The sequence below is a fragment of the Aythya marila genome, assembly GCF_965140915.1.
Source record: "Aythya marila genome assembly, chromosome: 2".
In the NCBI taxonomy this organism is placed as follows: domain Eukaryota; kingdom Metazoa; phylum Chordata; class Aves; order Anseriformes; family Anatidae; genus Aythya; species Aythya marila.
Window position 1 is genome coordinate 102391108 of NC_139043.1, and position 12934 is coordinate 102404041.

General features: G+C 45.8%; 1 protein-coding gene across 1 annotated transcript; it reads right to left on the reverse strand.

Moving 5' to 3' along the window:
• Positions 1-18: 18 nt before the first annotated feature.
• Positions 19-12387, reverse strand: TUBB6 (tubulin beta 6 class V). The gene is made up of 4 exons (XM_082754765.1): positions 12258-12387; positions 11838-11946; positions 10627-10737; positions 19-6092 (listed from the first exon to the last, which is right to left on the reverse strand). The coding sequence occupies exons 1-4, from the start codon at positions 12312-12314 to the stop codon at positions 5029-5031; spliced, it is 1341 nt and encodes a 446-aa protein (XP_082610891.1). The 5' UTR covers positions 12315-12387; the 3' UTR covers positions 19-5028.
• Positions 12388-12934: the final 547 nt, after the last annotated feature.

Here is a 12934-nt window from a genome sequence, read left to right on the forward strand (position 1 = left end):
GTATGTACGCTTATTTAAAAAAAAAAAAAAAACAGTTTTTGATTATTGATCTAAAATAGACCTGTATGTGACTCGTTTCCAAAGCAGAATCATACAAAATGCATTGTTGAATACTTGGCCAACAGTCTGATCTTAGAAAGCGCTAGCTTTGCAGAAAAAACAGCTTTTTCATCTGACCCTTTTTCTCCCCGCCCTGGATTTTGATTTTAAAAAGAATTTGTTTACAGAGAACTGCCATGTAAGTTGACAGTGAAACTGAACACCCGCTTAAATATCTTAAAACGTACTCGTGGTTCAGTGTCCTTGAGTCTGAAACTTAGTTCGGCTCCTGCAGTTTTACTGGTCAGGTTTTTTTACAGAGTTCTGTAAGATATTGAACATATGAATGTGTTGTGTAAATACAGTTTGAGACAATAAAATCAGTACTTTTCTGAGCAAAGTTTCTTTTTTTTTTTTTTTTTTTTCTTTTGATGACTTCTTGGTACAGAATTCAGTTTAATACAAAACATCTCAAGCATAAAACTTTATTTGTGAGAACAATTTTGCTATCCTAGTTTACTAAAACCAGCAGCCAACCCAAAGATACTAAATCAGATTGAGTGTCATATTGGTTTGTTGAACCAAAGGGCAATAATTTTCTCTGCCTAGTTTGGTGCAGTTGTCTGAGCACAGCAATTGCCTCTGGTTTACCTGCTGCATGCCGAGGCTGTGCTAGTTAGAGAACTCTGCTGTTGAGAAGCTAATTGGCAGTCTCCCCCTCTCAAAAAAAAAAGAGGGAGTATGGGTGTGGGCTGTGTTGTTTTGTGTTTTATAAGGGAAGGAGAAGAAATGAAACCTCCGCTGGATAACAAATTATTCGAGGCTTAACCTGCCCTCTCAGTTGTAAGGGAATAATTAGTGACTGATTCCATCTGCACGTTGCAACATGCTGGAAAGCAGCAGGGTGGTAAGGGGGAGGTGGAAGTGCCTATGAAAGATCAGACATTAGCTCTTTGCTTGAGTTATTTGAAGTAAATTGTTTATGGAAATCATTCTTTCAGGATTATTTTACTTTTTCATGATGAAGCTGTTGCCATCAGTGACGTTGCCTGGCTTGCAGTGAAGGGGAACAAGGGGCACAAGGTAAGGAGTAATTCAGGGTATACTTACTGCGCCTCTTTTAGTCGTTAAACAATGTTTCCGTGTGCTACTTCCGAATTTCTTGTTGCAGAACGCACACTAAACAAGCAAACATCCCAAATAAAACTAAACTTCAGTTCTTTCCTTACTGGAATCGAAGTTTAGAGTGACTGACTTACTGCTATAGTAAACTATTTTATGTCACAGAAGTGACTCGATGTCTGTGACTGAGGAAACAAGACCGAGGGGTAGATTTACAAAGCTCTTACTAAACGTGAGTCATGAGACCCCTACTCCTTGAAAGAGAGAGACACCCCCACGAAAATTTGCAGTAACTTATACATGACTTGCAGCAGATCACTGGGCGAACACATCCCACCACTACTACTCTGCTCCTGGTGCTGCAGATCCCTGCCCTTTCCCTGCCCAGCAGAGCTCCCGGCGGCGCAGGGCAGGTGCCTGGACTTGGGCTGGCTCCAGCCCTCTGTTTATGCCTCCCCGAGGCCTCGCTCTTCTCCAAGGCTGGTTATCTCAGACCGGTTATCTCAGACCGGGGTTTGGGGTGTTTTTGTCACATAATCCCTTTGTTGCTCCTCGTACAGCCTGTGAAAGTGCTCAGGCGGTGTTTACAGCACTGGGTGCCCGACTTCTTGGTGGAACAGTTAACCCTTTCCTCACATCTATAAGCTTTAAATATGCTTGTATTTAATTCCATGTGTTTTTTCCTCCTGCTTCCCATTAAGTGGAACTTTTTTTCCTTGTTTCTCATAGGCGACGTGCAGCCTGTGCTGAGGACTAAATGTGGTTATGACTTAGAGGTCCCCATCCTGCGTTTCCTCATTCCTTGTTTAGCCCCCAACCACCCCTAAAAAACAGGCACAAGCCATACCCAGCCACTCCAAAAATGCCCTAGCTGAATTCTTTTCAGTCTTTACCCGACTGTAAAAGAATCCTCTCCTCTCTGGGAAGTGTTACCCTACACCCTGTTTGTGCTGTGTGTGTAGTGCTTATACTTCACTCTAATTGCGGCGTGCAATTAGTAAGCCTCCGATACTGTTAGGGAGATGCAAGTTCCTTTGCCCCGTTTTCAGAGCATCAGCCTGATTTGTGTAGCCTCACCTCACTAAGTTTTCGTATTTTGTGCCAAAAGTGGCAGAAATTGACTGTGCTGGGATCTTGGAATCCAAACAAAAATAGCAGAGCTAATTGAACTCTGCCCATCCTGCTCCTTTAAAGAGGCCTGTTAGCCTACAACTGCAAGGCTTCAAGTGGTTTAGCTTAAATCCAGAAAATCAAGTTTAGTCTGCGCTGTGGCTGCCAATAAAGGCAGATTATTTTTGTTTGCAAGCGCAGCGCAGTGCTGCTTCAACTAGCAGGGGCTTGTGCAGCACGAGGGGAGCCACCGCCTTCCCTGGTCCTCCTGCTGCTAGACCCGTGCCCTCTCCCGGCCTTGCCCCTGTTCCCAAGGGGTCACCGCCCTTTCCTTAGAGATTTGTATCCTCAGAGATCAAATGCAAGAGAGGAAAGGGAGAAAAATGAGCTCAGGAGGGGAAAAATCCAGAGCCTACGGGAGCTTGGCCCAGGCAGCACGTGCAGAAAGGAAGGCTGCTGGGGACTGGGTCGGAAAAACAGCAGGGAATTGAAAAACAGAAGTGGGGAATGTGGAAAAGACAAACAAAGCCAGGCGTGGTTCAGCAGGTACAGTTCAAAATAAGAGAAGTTCCAAAGTAAAGGGCAGAAACTTGCTTGAAAGGAAACGCAACTGAAGGAAATGTCCAGCAAACCTATTAATGAAAAAGATGGCTGGTTTGCGTCAAAAAATAGGAAGGTGATTAGAAAGTTGCTTGAGTAAAAAGGAACAGGAAGCCTTCCAGCTTCCCAGGGCTCTTACTGCTCTCATGCAAGCTGGTCCTCCGGTGATGTTCCTAGTACAGGATGCTGGGTCATAAGGGTGCTTTTGGTTGTTTTTTTTCTTTGCTAAAATCACATGCAAGAGCTGTCTCCTTTTTTTTTTTTTCCCCTCTAAAGGTGGCATTAAGTTGCCTCCCTCGCCGCAATACGTTCTAGAAATCCTCATCCAATGGTTGCAAGTAAACATGTGTAAAAGAATGACTGAGTCAAACCAGGAGCCAGGGACGTTGCAAACTTGGCTTCCACAGGTTCTGGGTGGAATTCTGGCTTGAGTCCATGTAGGAAAAACAAGAGGCTGGCTCACTAAGCAAACACTCAGTTATTCAGGATCTCTGAGACCCCTGGCATTTTTAAAGTATTAACTTAAAAAAAAAATAATTTTATTAATACTACCAGAATTTATGGTCGAGACCTAGTAATGAATTCTGTGTGACAATGAAACAAGGTTCCAGAAGCTAAGAGATGGCTGGTCCTACCTCACTCGAAGAAGCTGGGCTAGGGCTTCTACTTGTCCTTGACGAAAATTTGGTTCGTTCCAGCTGTGTATGGAACAAAACTGAGCTGACATCTTCTGCTTACATGATAAACAGTTACACGGCTCAGGCACTTTATAAAATACGGTCTTATTCCCTGAATCCCTAACAAAAGATCACCTCTTTAGGACCCTTGGAAATTCTGCTTGTAAAGTGCCTTTTTAAGTATTGAGCAACACCGTTGCTTAGAAAGTGCTTCAGAAGGCGAGAAGACAAAGAGCAAAGAGTTCCTGAAACACATGAAGTTTGGATTTCCACAGGGTTTTTCCTTTGTTTGCTTGTTTTGTTGCCTAGAAACTGACCTAAATAAGACTCTCCGTGTAGACAGAGTGTTCTGGTGGAGGCTCTCTGATGGAGAAGGGCTGTTTAATTGATACGACCAGAAGCACAAAGCACGCGTGAAGAGTGGATACCCAACGGTCCTTCGGTAGCCAGCGGGGTAAGACAGACCTTTCGGGTTCAGCTGCCGTGTAAGCAGATTAGCTGCTGTTTATCTTTCATTTTGCCAGCTGTTTTGAGTATCATAAATAGTTTTATCTGCACTTCAACCTCAGCCTACCCTGTGCTTTGAACAAGTTTTGGTTACGAGATGTCCACAGCACCCCTAGGGGTGGTGAACTAAACCTGGGTACAGCGCTGCAGCAGCATGCAGCCCCTCTCCCACCACCTTCCCTGGAGCATCTGACTTTGGGGCAAGGTGGAGTGGAGACAGGCACCAGAACCAGCTGCCAGTTTACACCCCGCGGGTCCTTAAAGCCCATACCCCGAATGGATGGATTTCATTCATGTAATCCACGATTACCCAGCAACAAGTGATGAAGCCACACAGCTCAGCTCCAGCCTGCAGCTCACTTGGTATTCATACAGCACTGACCGCCCAAAACACTTTTGCTTGAGCATACTAATCTTCTTTATTCCGTTTTTAGAGAATTGGAGTCAAATGCCATCATTAATACTTACTGTACAGAAACATTAACAGCTTTTTCTTCTTTTTATTATCAGTAAATTTTTGTTCCTGGCAGTTCAGTATTGTACATTCAGTACAGAATGAATACTTCAAACCCACAAGATTTTCTTACTCAAAATTGGATGAGAATAGTGCAGCTCCATTTGGTAGATATTCATGCGGAATTTTAGTTCTCCTCTTGTACAACTTTATGGAAGACGAATTTGTTTGGAAAAAAAAAGATCCCAAACTAGCACTCTGTGTTCAGACTCCTAGGCCAAAGTCTTAACCGAATGCCTTACATTTGTCCCATGAACAGAAATAGCCTGATTTTTCAGAAACACTGAATGTCCTCAGTTCCCAGTGACCTCAATGTACTCAGAAGAGCACCGCCACGAGCATCTGAGACTCATGTTTCTTTTTTCTTTTTTTTTTGAAGCCTAGATACAGATTTATAAGCCTAATTATTACAAATCCAGATGTGAGAGTTTGGCCTGGAAAACAGCATACCTAATTTCTTTATTCATTGATTTCTTCTTCCTCATCTTCAAACGCTTCATCGCCATCATTTGCTGTCGCCTCTTGGTACTGCTGATACTCCGACACCAGATCATTCATGTTGCTTTCTGCTTCCGTGAATTCCATTTCATCCATTCCTTCTCCCGTGAACCAGTGGAGGAAGGCCTTTCTCCTGAACATGGCTGAAAACTGCTCCGAGATCCTTTTGAAGAGCTCCTGGATAGCAGTACTGTTGCCGATGAACGTGGAAGCCATCTTGAGGCCGCGGGGCGGAATGTCACACACCGCCACCTTGACGTTGTTTGGGATCCACTCCACGAAGTAGCTGCTGTTCTTGTTCTGGATGGCCAGCATCTGCTCGTCAACCTCCTTCATCGACATGGGACCCCGGAAGACGGTAGCCACCGTCAAGTATCTCCCGTGCCTTGGGTCACAGGCTGCCATCATGTTTTTGGCGTCAAACATCTGCTGGGTGAGCTCGGGAACGGTGAGCGCGCGGTACTGCTGGCTGCCTCGGGCTGTCAACGGGGCGAAGCCTGGCATGAAGAAGTGAAGGCGGGGGAATGGGACCATGTTTACTGCCAGCTTCCGGAGGTCAGCGTTGAGCTGGCCAGGGAAACGCAGGGATGTGGTTACCCCGCTCATGGTAGCGGAGACCAAGTGGTTTAAGTCGCCGTACGTCGGAGTGGTGAGCTTCAGCGTGCGGAAGCAAATGTCATACAGAGCTTCGTTGTCAATGCAGTAGGTTTCATCTGTGTTTTCAACCAGCTGGTGGACCGAGAGCGTAGCGTTATAAGGCTCCACCACGGTATCAGAGACCTTGGGGGAGGGCATGACGCTGAAGGTATTCATTATCCTGTCAGGATATTCCTCTCGTATCTTACTGATGAGCAGGGTTCCCATGCCAGACCCTGTCCCTCCTCCCAGGGAATGAGTGAGCTGAAATCCTTGCAAGCAATCGCAGTGTTCACACTCTTTTCTTACTACATCAAGTACGGAATCAACCAGCTCTGCCCCTTCTGTGTAGTGTCCTTTGGCCCAGTTGTTTCCTGCACCAGTTTGTCCTAAAGCAACATACAATGGGGAAAAATTATATATGAAGTTATTGGTAGGGTTTGGCATTTGGACACCAAATAGATTCACATCACATCTGGAAAAAAAAAAAAGCTGCTATAAATCTGTCAGGTAGGTAACTGGACGCTTCAGTTTTGCCTACAAATGTTTTCAGCAGTATCCACAAGCTTTTTAAGATGGTCTCCTTTTGCCTCAAATCCCCCTTAGTTTTCATTTATGCCTCTGGGTGGCTTTCTGGTTTTTGGTATTTAACTTTCCATAATTGCGAAGATGGCAGTGACTCCATGCTTTGAAAGCTCTCACACTCCCAATCCTGCTTATTCCATAAACACAAGGAGACTGTTTACATTTAAATGCTCTCAGTTTATAAGGACCATGATGTATACAAAGCTAAATCACAGCTATGCATTGCTAAATGAAAGGTTCTTGGACAGTTCCCATGAGTTGCTACTGCCAGACAGGAGGCACTGTTGTCATTCAAGGGTAAGGTTGGGCTTCTGAAGGCCTTTTTAACTTGCTCTATCAAGAACTGCAGCTTTTTAAATTCGCAGTTACCTAGCCTGAATCAGAATAGTGATCAACAGAAACTTCACAAATGTTATTTCAAAAATTTGGGAGTTACTAAGCGCCTTCTAACTTACACTCATTTCCCTAGAAACTCACTGTTCTTCAGGATCTGCAAAGCAACCTGCAAAATTGGATTATTTGCATTTCAAGAGCCCTTGATTTTCTCCCCCAGCTTCCATTTTCCTTTAATATTCCCATTCCTCCCAGTGACCACTACATACACTCGTTGTGCCACCAAACACAGCCAGCAGTGCTATTGTGAGAGGCCATCAAAAGGAGCGATAGTTTCAGAACCAGGTACAGGGCTGTCGACTCCCGCATTGTTCTCCAAGCCCTCCCTTCCTTCCTACTACCATGTCTCAATTTCCAGTGTGTGTGTGTTGATGCAGAACATACAAACTTGGGAAACTGCCTGCTGGGGCATTGTTCAGATATGATATGCTTTATTTTCACTGCAGAGATGCTTGGTTTCCTCATGATGTATTGCGTTAGTTGATGCATTGTTCTACACGCTGCTGTATTTTTCTCACTTTGACTCTAGGAAGCTCAGCTCTTCCTGTCCAGCTGGGCAAAGCAAAGTAATATCCTTCCACAATTAAATATGCTTGCAACGACCTGCGGTGTGCTTGAGCAGGTCGCCTACTACAGACAGGGATCCACATAACACATCAGGCTGCATGTTAACAAGACATTGCTCTAAGATGCAGAAGGATTTTATCAAGGCCAAATTCTGAGCTTAGAACTGTATTTTGCAGACTGTCCCTTGTGCAAGCACTGTATCATCCTCCTCCAGTAGGCAGGAAGATAAGGAGAGAATAGGAGAGAATGGAGAATAGGAACAAAGAATGAGGAAAGAAAAGAATGGTAATTACTCTTGAAAATGTGGAAAATATATGTTCATGGAAAAAAAATAATAATCAGAGACTGATTTTACTTGCTTTTTCTTAGCTTGCAGAGTAAGTTAGGAGGTAAAACAGTTAACCCAGAGGTGGACCTGTTCTCCTTCAGGCTACCCACTGCATCAGACTCCCTCAGAATCCAAGTCACACAGACTCCTGGAGGCCCACAGGATCGCTGCCACCTCTCCCTGTTGCACTAGCAGCACCTTTGCATTTAACTCACAGTTTAACTGTAGCGGAGGCTGCCTTCACCAATCCTAATTGTTTCCCTCCACCCTGTAACTATCAGCTGCCCCTGCGATAACATCCCACTCCACCTACTTACTCAGCCTAGGATCTCATTTCCCTGGAAGATTTCCTGCTGGGCAGAATCCCTGGCTCTATAGCACCATAAAACCACCACCAGAAACGTACCATAATCCCTGGAAGCTCCAGATTTCTTATCCATTATAACACCACGCAGTGTGGAGGTGCCATGGGTACGACAAGGCTGCCATACACCTGGAAGTCTTGACCGTGACTGTGAAACCCCACTGCATGCCTCCCACTATCAGATACCCACTGAACCTCTGAAAAATCTTAGGCAAACACATAAAATCATCAAACTCCACCTACACTAAATCTAAGCATGGAAAACAAGCGTGTATCCACAAAAATCAGGACTTGGCAGATCTCTCACCAGTCCCGGAAGCTCCGTATCGTATGGAGCCAGCCTCTAACATCCTGCCCCTTCTAACTGTGCGTTTTCTGAGATGGAAAGGAAGTCTACAAGTAACCCCACAACTGATCTGTGCTGTTGGTACCCCCAAATCTTCCCACCACTATTTCTTTCCTCCAGTGAATTGTGGAACTATTACATATGCTCAGGCTGAGCTGCACACACACAGAAGCTATTTGTTTAAAAGACTATTTACTTTTTAATCTCCAGAATAGCAACTATTTCCTGCAGTCTTCTTTCTCTCTTTTCCACTCTCCACTGCTTGAAATAATGGGAAAAGAGACTGGTGGCTTGCATACTACTGCTTAAAAGCCCATAAAAGGAAAAAAAGAAAAAAAAAGAAAAAAAAGCTATATCAGACTGCTCACAGTGGGTCCTGGTGAGCAACCCCATGCCATTAGGGGGCCAGGAGATCTGCTGCTCTCCTGCAGCAGGCTCGTTCCACCTGTGTCTTTAACTTTTGGACCAGTATCCCATCAACACAAACATTACAGCACGAGGAATGTCTCCATCTACCTCAATCTCCTGCTGGTCCTGGCTAAAATTCTTGTATCTGGAGCATGTGACTAGGTACCCAGTATACCTGAACGAAGTTCTGATTGATGGTCCAGAGCTACTCACTATAGAGATGTGCACACAGATGTGTTTATACAAGCAGGGGCTGCAAACATCTCCATCAGAATGAGCCCTAATGGCCTGTGACACAGCAAGTAGGGAACAGCCAGCTTCTGTCACAAAATCCTCTGTTAGCCAGGCTGGATTTTTAAAAGAGAAAACAAAATGCTTTGTTGGCTTTTGACACAGAAGATCATTACTTCAGCACTCAGGCAGCCATTCTGCATTATTCAGCAGGTTGGGAGGACAGTGCCTGATGCTGGCAGGGGCCTCCGTCAGATCCAAATCCATCACATGCTGTTGGTTCATTGTTAGCTCGGCAGGAAGGGAGCGCAGTGAACTGAACTGCTGCATTGTACTGAAGACACTGAATTGATTTTGCTCTGGCATTACTGGTGACATACCAAACAGTGAAGTTCCAGCTCAGGTATTTCCAAAGGTCAACTGATTTCACTTTCAAGGGGCTGCTGTGGTCGACGCAAGAGAAAGGGAGTAAAAGCAGAAGCCTGAATATAAAAACATTTTGTACAGCTGCCTATGGCTTTTTATCCCGGGCTTACTTCTACATACTGTAACTTAAAATTCCTTTGTAAGATGCCTTCAAAAACACTGCCATGAAGTATATGGGAGAAGAAGAGGGACAGCATTAAAAGTTTGAAGTTAAAGACTTAAAGACTCGCTATGGCTTCCTATTCCCTACCTCAACAGGGACAGTCTGGTCTGCAGTGTTTCATACCACCCAAATAATGTTTATCTTTTCTCTGTCTGTCCCTGGCATTGTTCCTTCTTCATGTTAACACAATATACCGAACTAACTTGCAACCTAAGCTTGCCCTGGCAGGAGGAAATGTGTTTTGTGGCTAGTACAGACTTGGAAACCAGAAGGACATGAGAGTTCTCATGGTGGCTTTCATTCAGACTTCCTGTTTGAGCAAGTGGATCACTGGACTTTCACACGCTGCTTCTTCTTTAGTGCAAAGGAACCGATAATGCTTCTGTACTTCACAAGCATGCTATGAAGCTGAATCATGGTAATGCGCACTTTTAAGCTTCAGCAGAAAGTACTACAGAAGTGCAAAGTAAAACAGCCAAGGCCAGAACCACCCTGCCCAAGAACACTGCAAAACCTGAAGTTCCTCACATGCTCTCAGGCTGTTCCTCATTATGTTGGGAAATAACCTAATAACCAGCCATATATAAGCATTTTTCATATTAGAGTTGGTCTTCTTCTGTTTACTATGCTGTACTGTAAGACTCTGCTGAAGAAGTTAAACTACACAGCCTTTAAACAATTTCACATCAAGCACTTAACATCAATTCAAGTCAAGAACAGCCTGGTTGGTTTGTGGTTGAGGGTTTTTCTTTCCCCCTTTACATTTTCTGCGGAATTTCCATGCACTTTGTTGTAAATAAGTAGTCTCAGGATTTCTGTAGAGTTCACATGTGTTGAAAGCAAGTGTACACTATCCAAGTATCATAGGAAACTTTCAGTCATTTCCTAATTGAAGGGTCAATTAACAGAAGAACGACTCTTTCAGTTAATGGAATCTTTTGGCTGACTTAGATAATTGGAACTGCTTTGTTAAGCTATTAAGGTTTGTGAGTACTAACAATCACTTGGGAATAGGGAGGAGGCAACATAGTTTAAATGCTTTTGGACCATTCATTCTGTAATTGAACACCTGTTGGATTTTTTTTTTTTTTTTTTAAGTGACATCTACATACCAAAGATGAAGTTATCAGGCCGAAAGAGCTGACCAAAAGGACCAGATCTCACACTATCCATGGTCCCCGGCTCCAAGTCCACTAAGACTGCTCTTGGTACAAATTTCTGGGCTGCAAACCAAAAAATAAATATATCCTTAATGTTAAAAAAATAATAAAACACTTACAGCTCTTTACATACAAAGATGTTATATTGCATATTATTAATCTAAGATAAATTGCACATACATATTTCCTAAACAGGAAGTCATGGTGGTAAAAGAAAATAAAAAAATATCTCAGCATCACAGGAAGAAATCAATTCCACTTAACAGACTTGACGTTACATGACGGTACATGACATTTTGTAAGCTCTTTTTTTCCTTTGTATCCTGGGGTGAGTGGAGGGTTTATGTCCAAATGTTCCTAAAACATTTCACAAGCTTGATGCTTGAAGGAACCACCTCCAATGAAAGCACTACTTAGTATAGCAGATTAGCATCTCACCACAAAGAAAAAAAAAATCTAGAATTTTGTGTTAAAAGGGGCCTTAAAGATCACCCAATTCCAGACCCCTGCCACGGGCAGGGATACTACCCACTAGATCAGGTTGCCCAGGACCCCATCCAGCCTGGCCTTGAACACCTCCAGGGATGGGGCATCCACAGCTTCTCTGGGCAACCAAAATAGTTGAAATTGTTCAAGGAAACCAAGGTTAATAACATACATTAACCTAAGCTGAAATGCTTGCACTCTTGGGTTCTTCTCAAGAGCTGAAAGGACTCCTGGTCCCCAGTTTACTCCCAACACCAGACTGCCTCACAGGATTTGGGCACTTTCAGCAACTTATTAATGAATCGCCATTAGCTACGGCCCAAACCTTCTCCATCCTGAAATCAGCGTACTGCAGATGCGGGCTCGTATAACCAACAGCTTCATTTGGGACAACCGATATGACACATCTGAAGAATTAATCACATGCTAAAAGAACAAACACCCAGCACAAACAAACTTCCACCTCCAGACCCTGTGGCGGTGCCCACACTGGGACATCCCCTCGTGCTACATCTCCCCACTTGGGGAGATGCTGGCAGGTGCTGGGGGGCTGATGGCAAGCAAGGAGGGAAGCCAGCTGTGTGGTGCAGTCCCACTTAGAGTGGTTCTCTCCCAACTTTCTGCTTCTCTCCCAACTTTCCGCGTCCCTTCCCGCAGGCTCCCCGCCCCGCACTCACAGGATGATTCATTGTAGTAGACGTTGATCCGCTCCAGCTGCAGCGCTGAGTCACCCACGTAGCCTCCGGCTGGGTCGATGCCGTGCTCATCGCTGATCACTTCCCAAAACTAGGGGAGGAGAAGGAGCAGGAGGGGAGGCTCAGCGCTGGGTGCGGCGGCCGGGCAGCTGCCGGATTCCTGGCGTGCCCCACGGCCCCTGCCCTCCCCGCCATCCCGCCGCCGGGAGGGGGCTGCTCGGCCCCCCTCCTCCGCGCTGAAGGCAAATATTTTAAACAAAAAACATAAAAAGTTGCCTTGAGGCGCTTCCCAACGCCTTTTATGCCCAGCAGGGCTCCTCTCAGCCGCGGCTCCCTCAGCAGAAGCGGCGGCAGCCCCCCCCCCCCCCCCACCCCCCCCCCCCACACCGCCCCCCGGCTCACCTTGGTCCCGATCTGGTTGCCGCACTGGCCCGCCTGGATGTGCACGATCTCCCTCATGGCGACGGCCGCCCCCAGCCCCGGCACGATCGCCTCAGCCTCGCCCAGCCCTGCCCTGCCCTGCCCGGCTCTGCCCCCCCGCAGGCGGCGCTTTATGGGCTCCGAGGCGGCGCGGACCCCCCCTCTCCGCACCCCTCCGCCCGCCCAACGGCCGCCCAACGGCTGCCTAACGGCCGCCCAACGGCCGCCCCCGTCCCGGCCATGGCTCGGCCCCCGCTGAGGCGATTTTTGTGGAGCAACCTCCCAAAAAGCTCGTGTGGCCGCAGGAGCATGCCCTGCAAGATGCATGGCTTGGGCAGCTCGATTTTTAAGGAAAAGGGAGGCTTTCTGCCTCCTCCAGACGGGAAACGAGTTCCCAGAACTGCTGTGTCCCCTTTAGGGATCTTAAAATCCCCTTAGGGATCCTTTAAGATCCCTTTATGGATCCCTGTTTCATGATTTAATATCCCTGTGACTCTTCGGTGGAAAGCCACTTCCAGTGCCCCTTAGATAGCCTGTCCTGCACATCCCTACTGCCTGAACACAGCTCTCTGCTTGTGCAAGACCAGCCCCGAGGCCACAGTTGCAGAACCTCACTCGTGTTTTAAAAGAATTTGTTTTAAGCGTTATGTTTTAAGCAT

What these genes read in the sequence shown, in the direction of transcription:
- TUBB6 (XM_082754765.1), bottom strand. Translation starts at nt 12,314, where the DNA reads ATGAGGGAGATCGTGCACATCCAGGCGGGCCAGTGCGGCAACCAGATC. An exon ending in GCAACCAGATCGGGACCAAG is followed by an intron (nt 11,947 to 12,257) that starts GTGAGCCGGGGG and finishes CTCCTCCCCTAG; the next exon opens with TTTTGGGAAGTGATCAGCGA. An exon ending in GCCTGATAACTTCATCTTTG is followed by an intron (nt 6,093 to 10,626) that starts GTATGTAGATGT and finishes ATGTTGCTTTAG; the next exon opens with GACAAACTGGTGCAGGAAAC.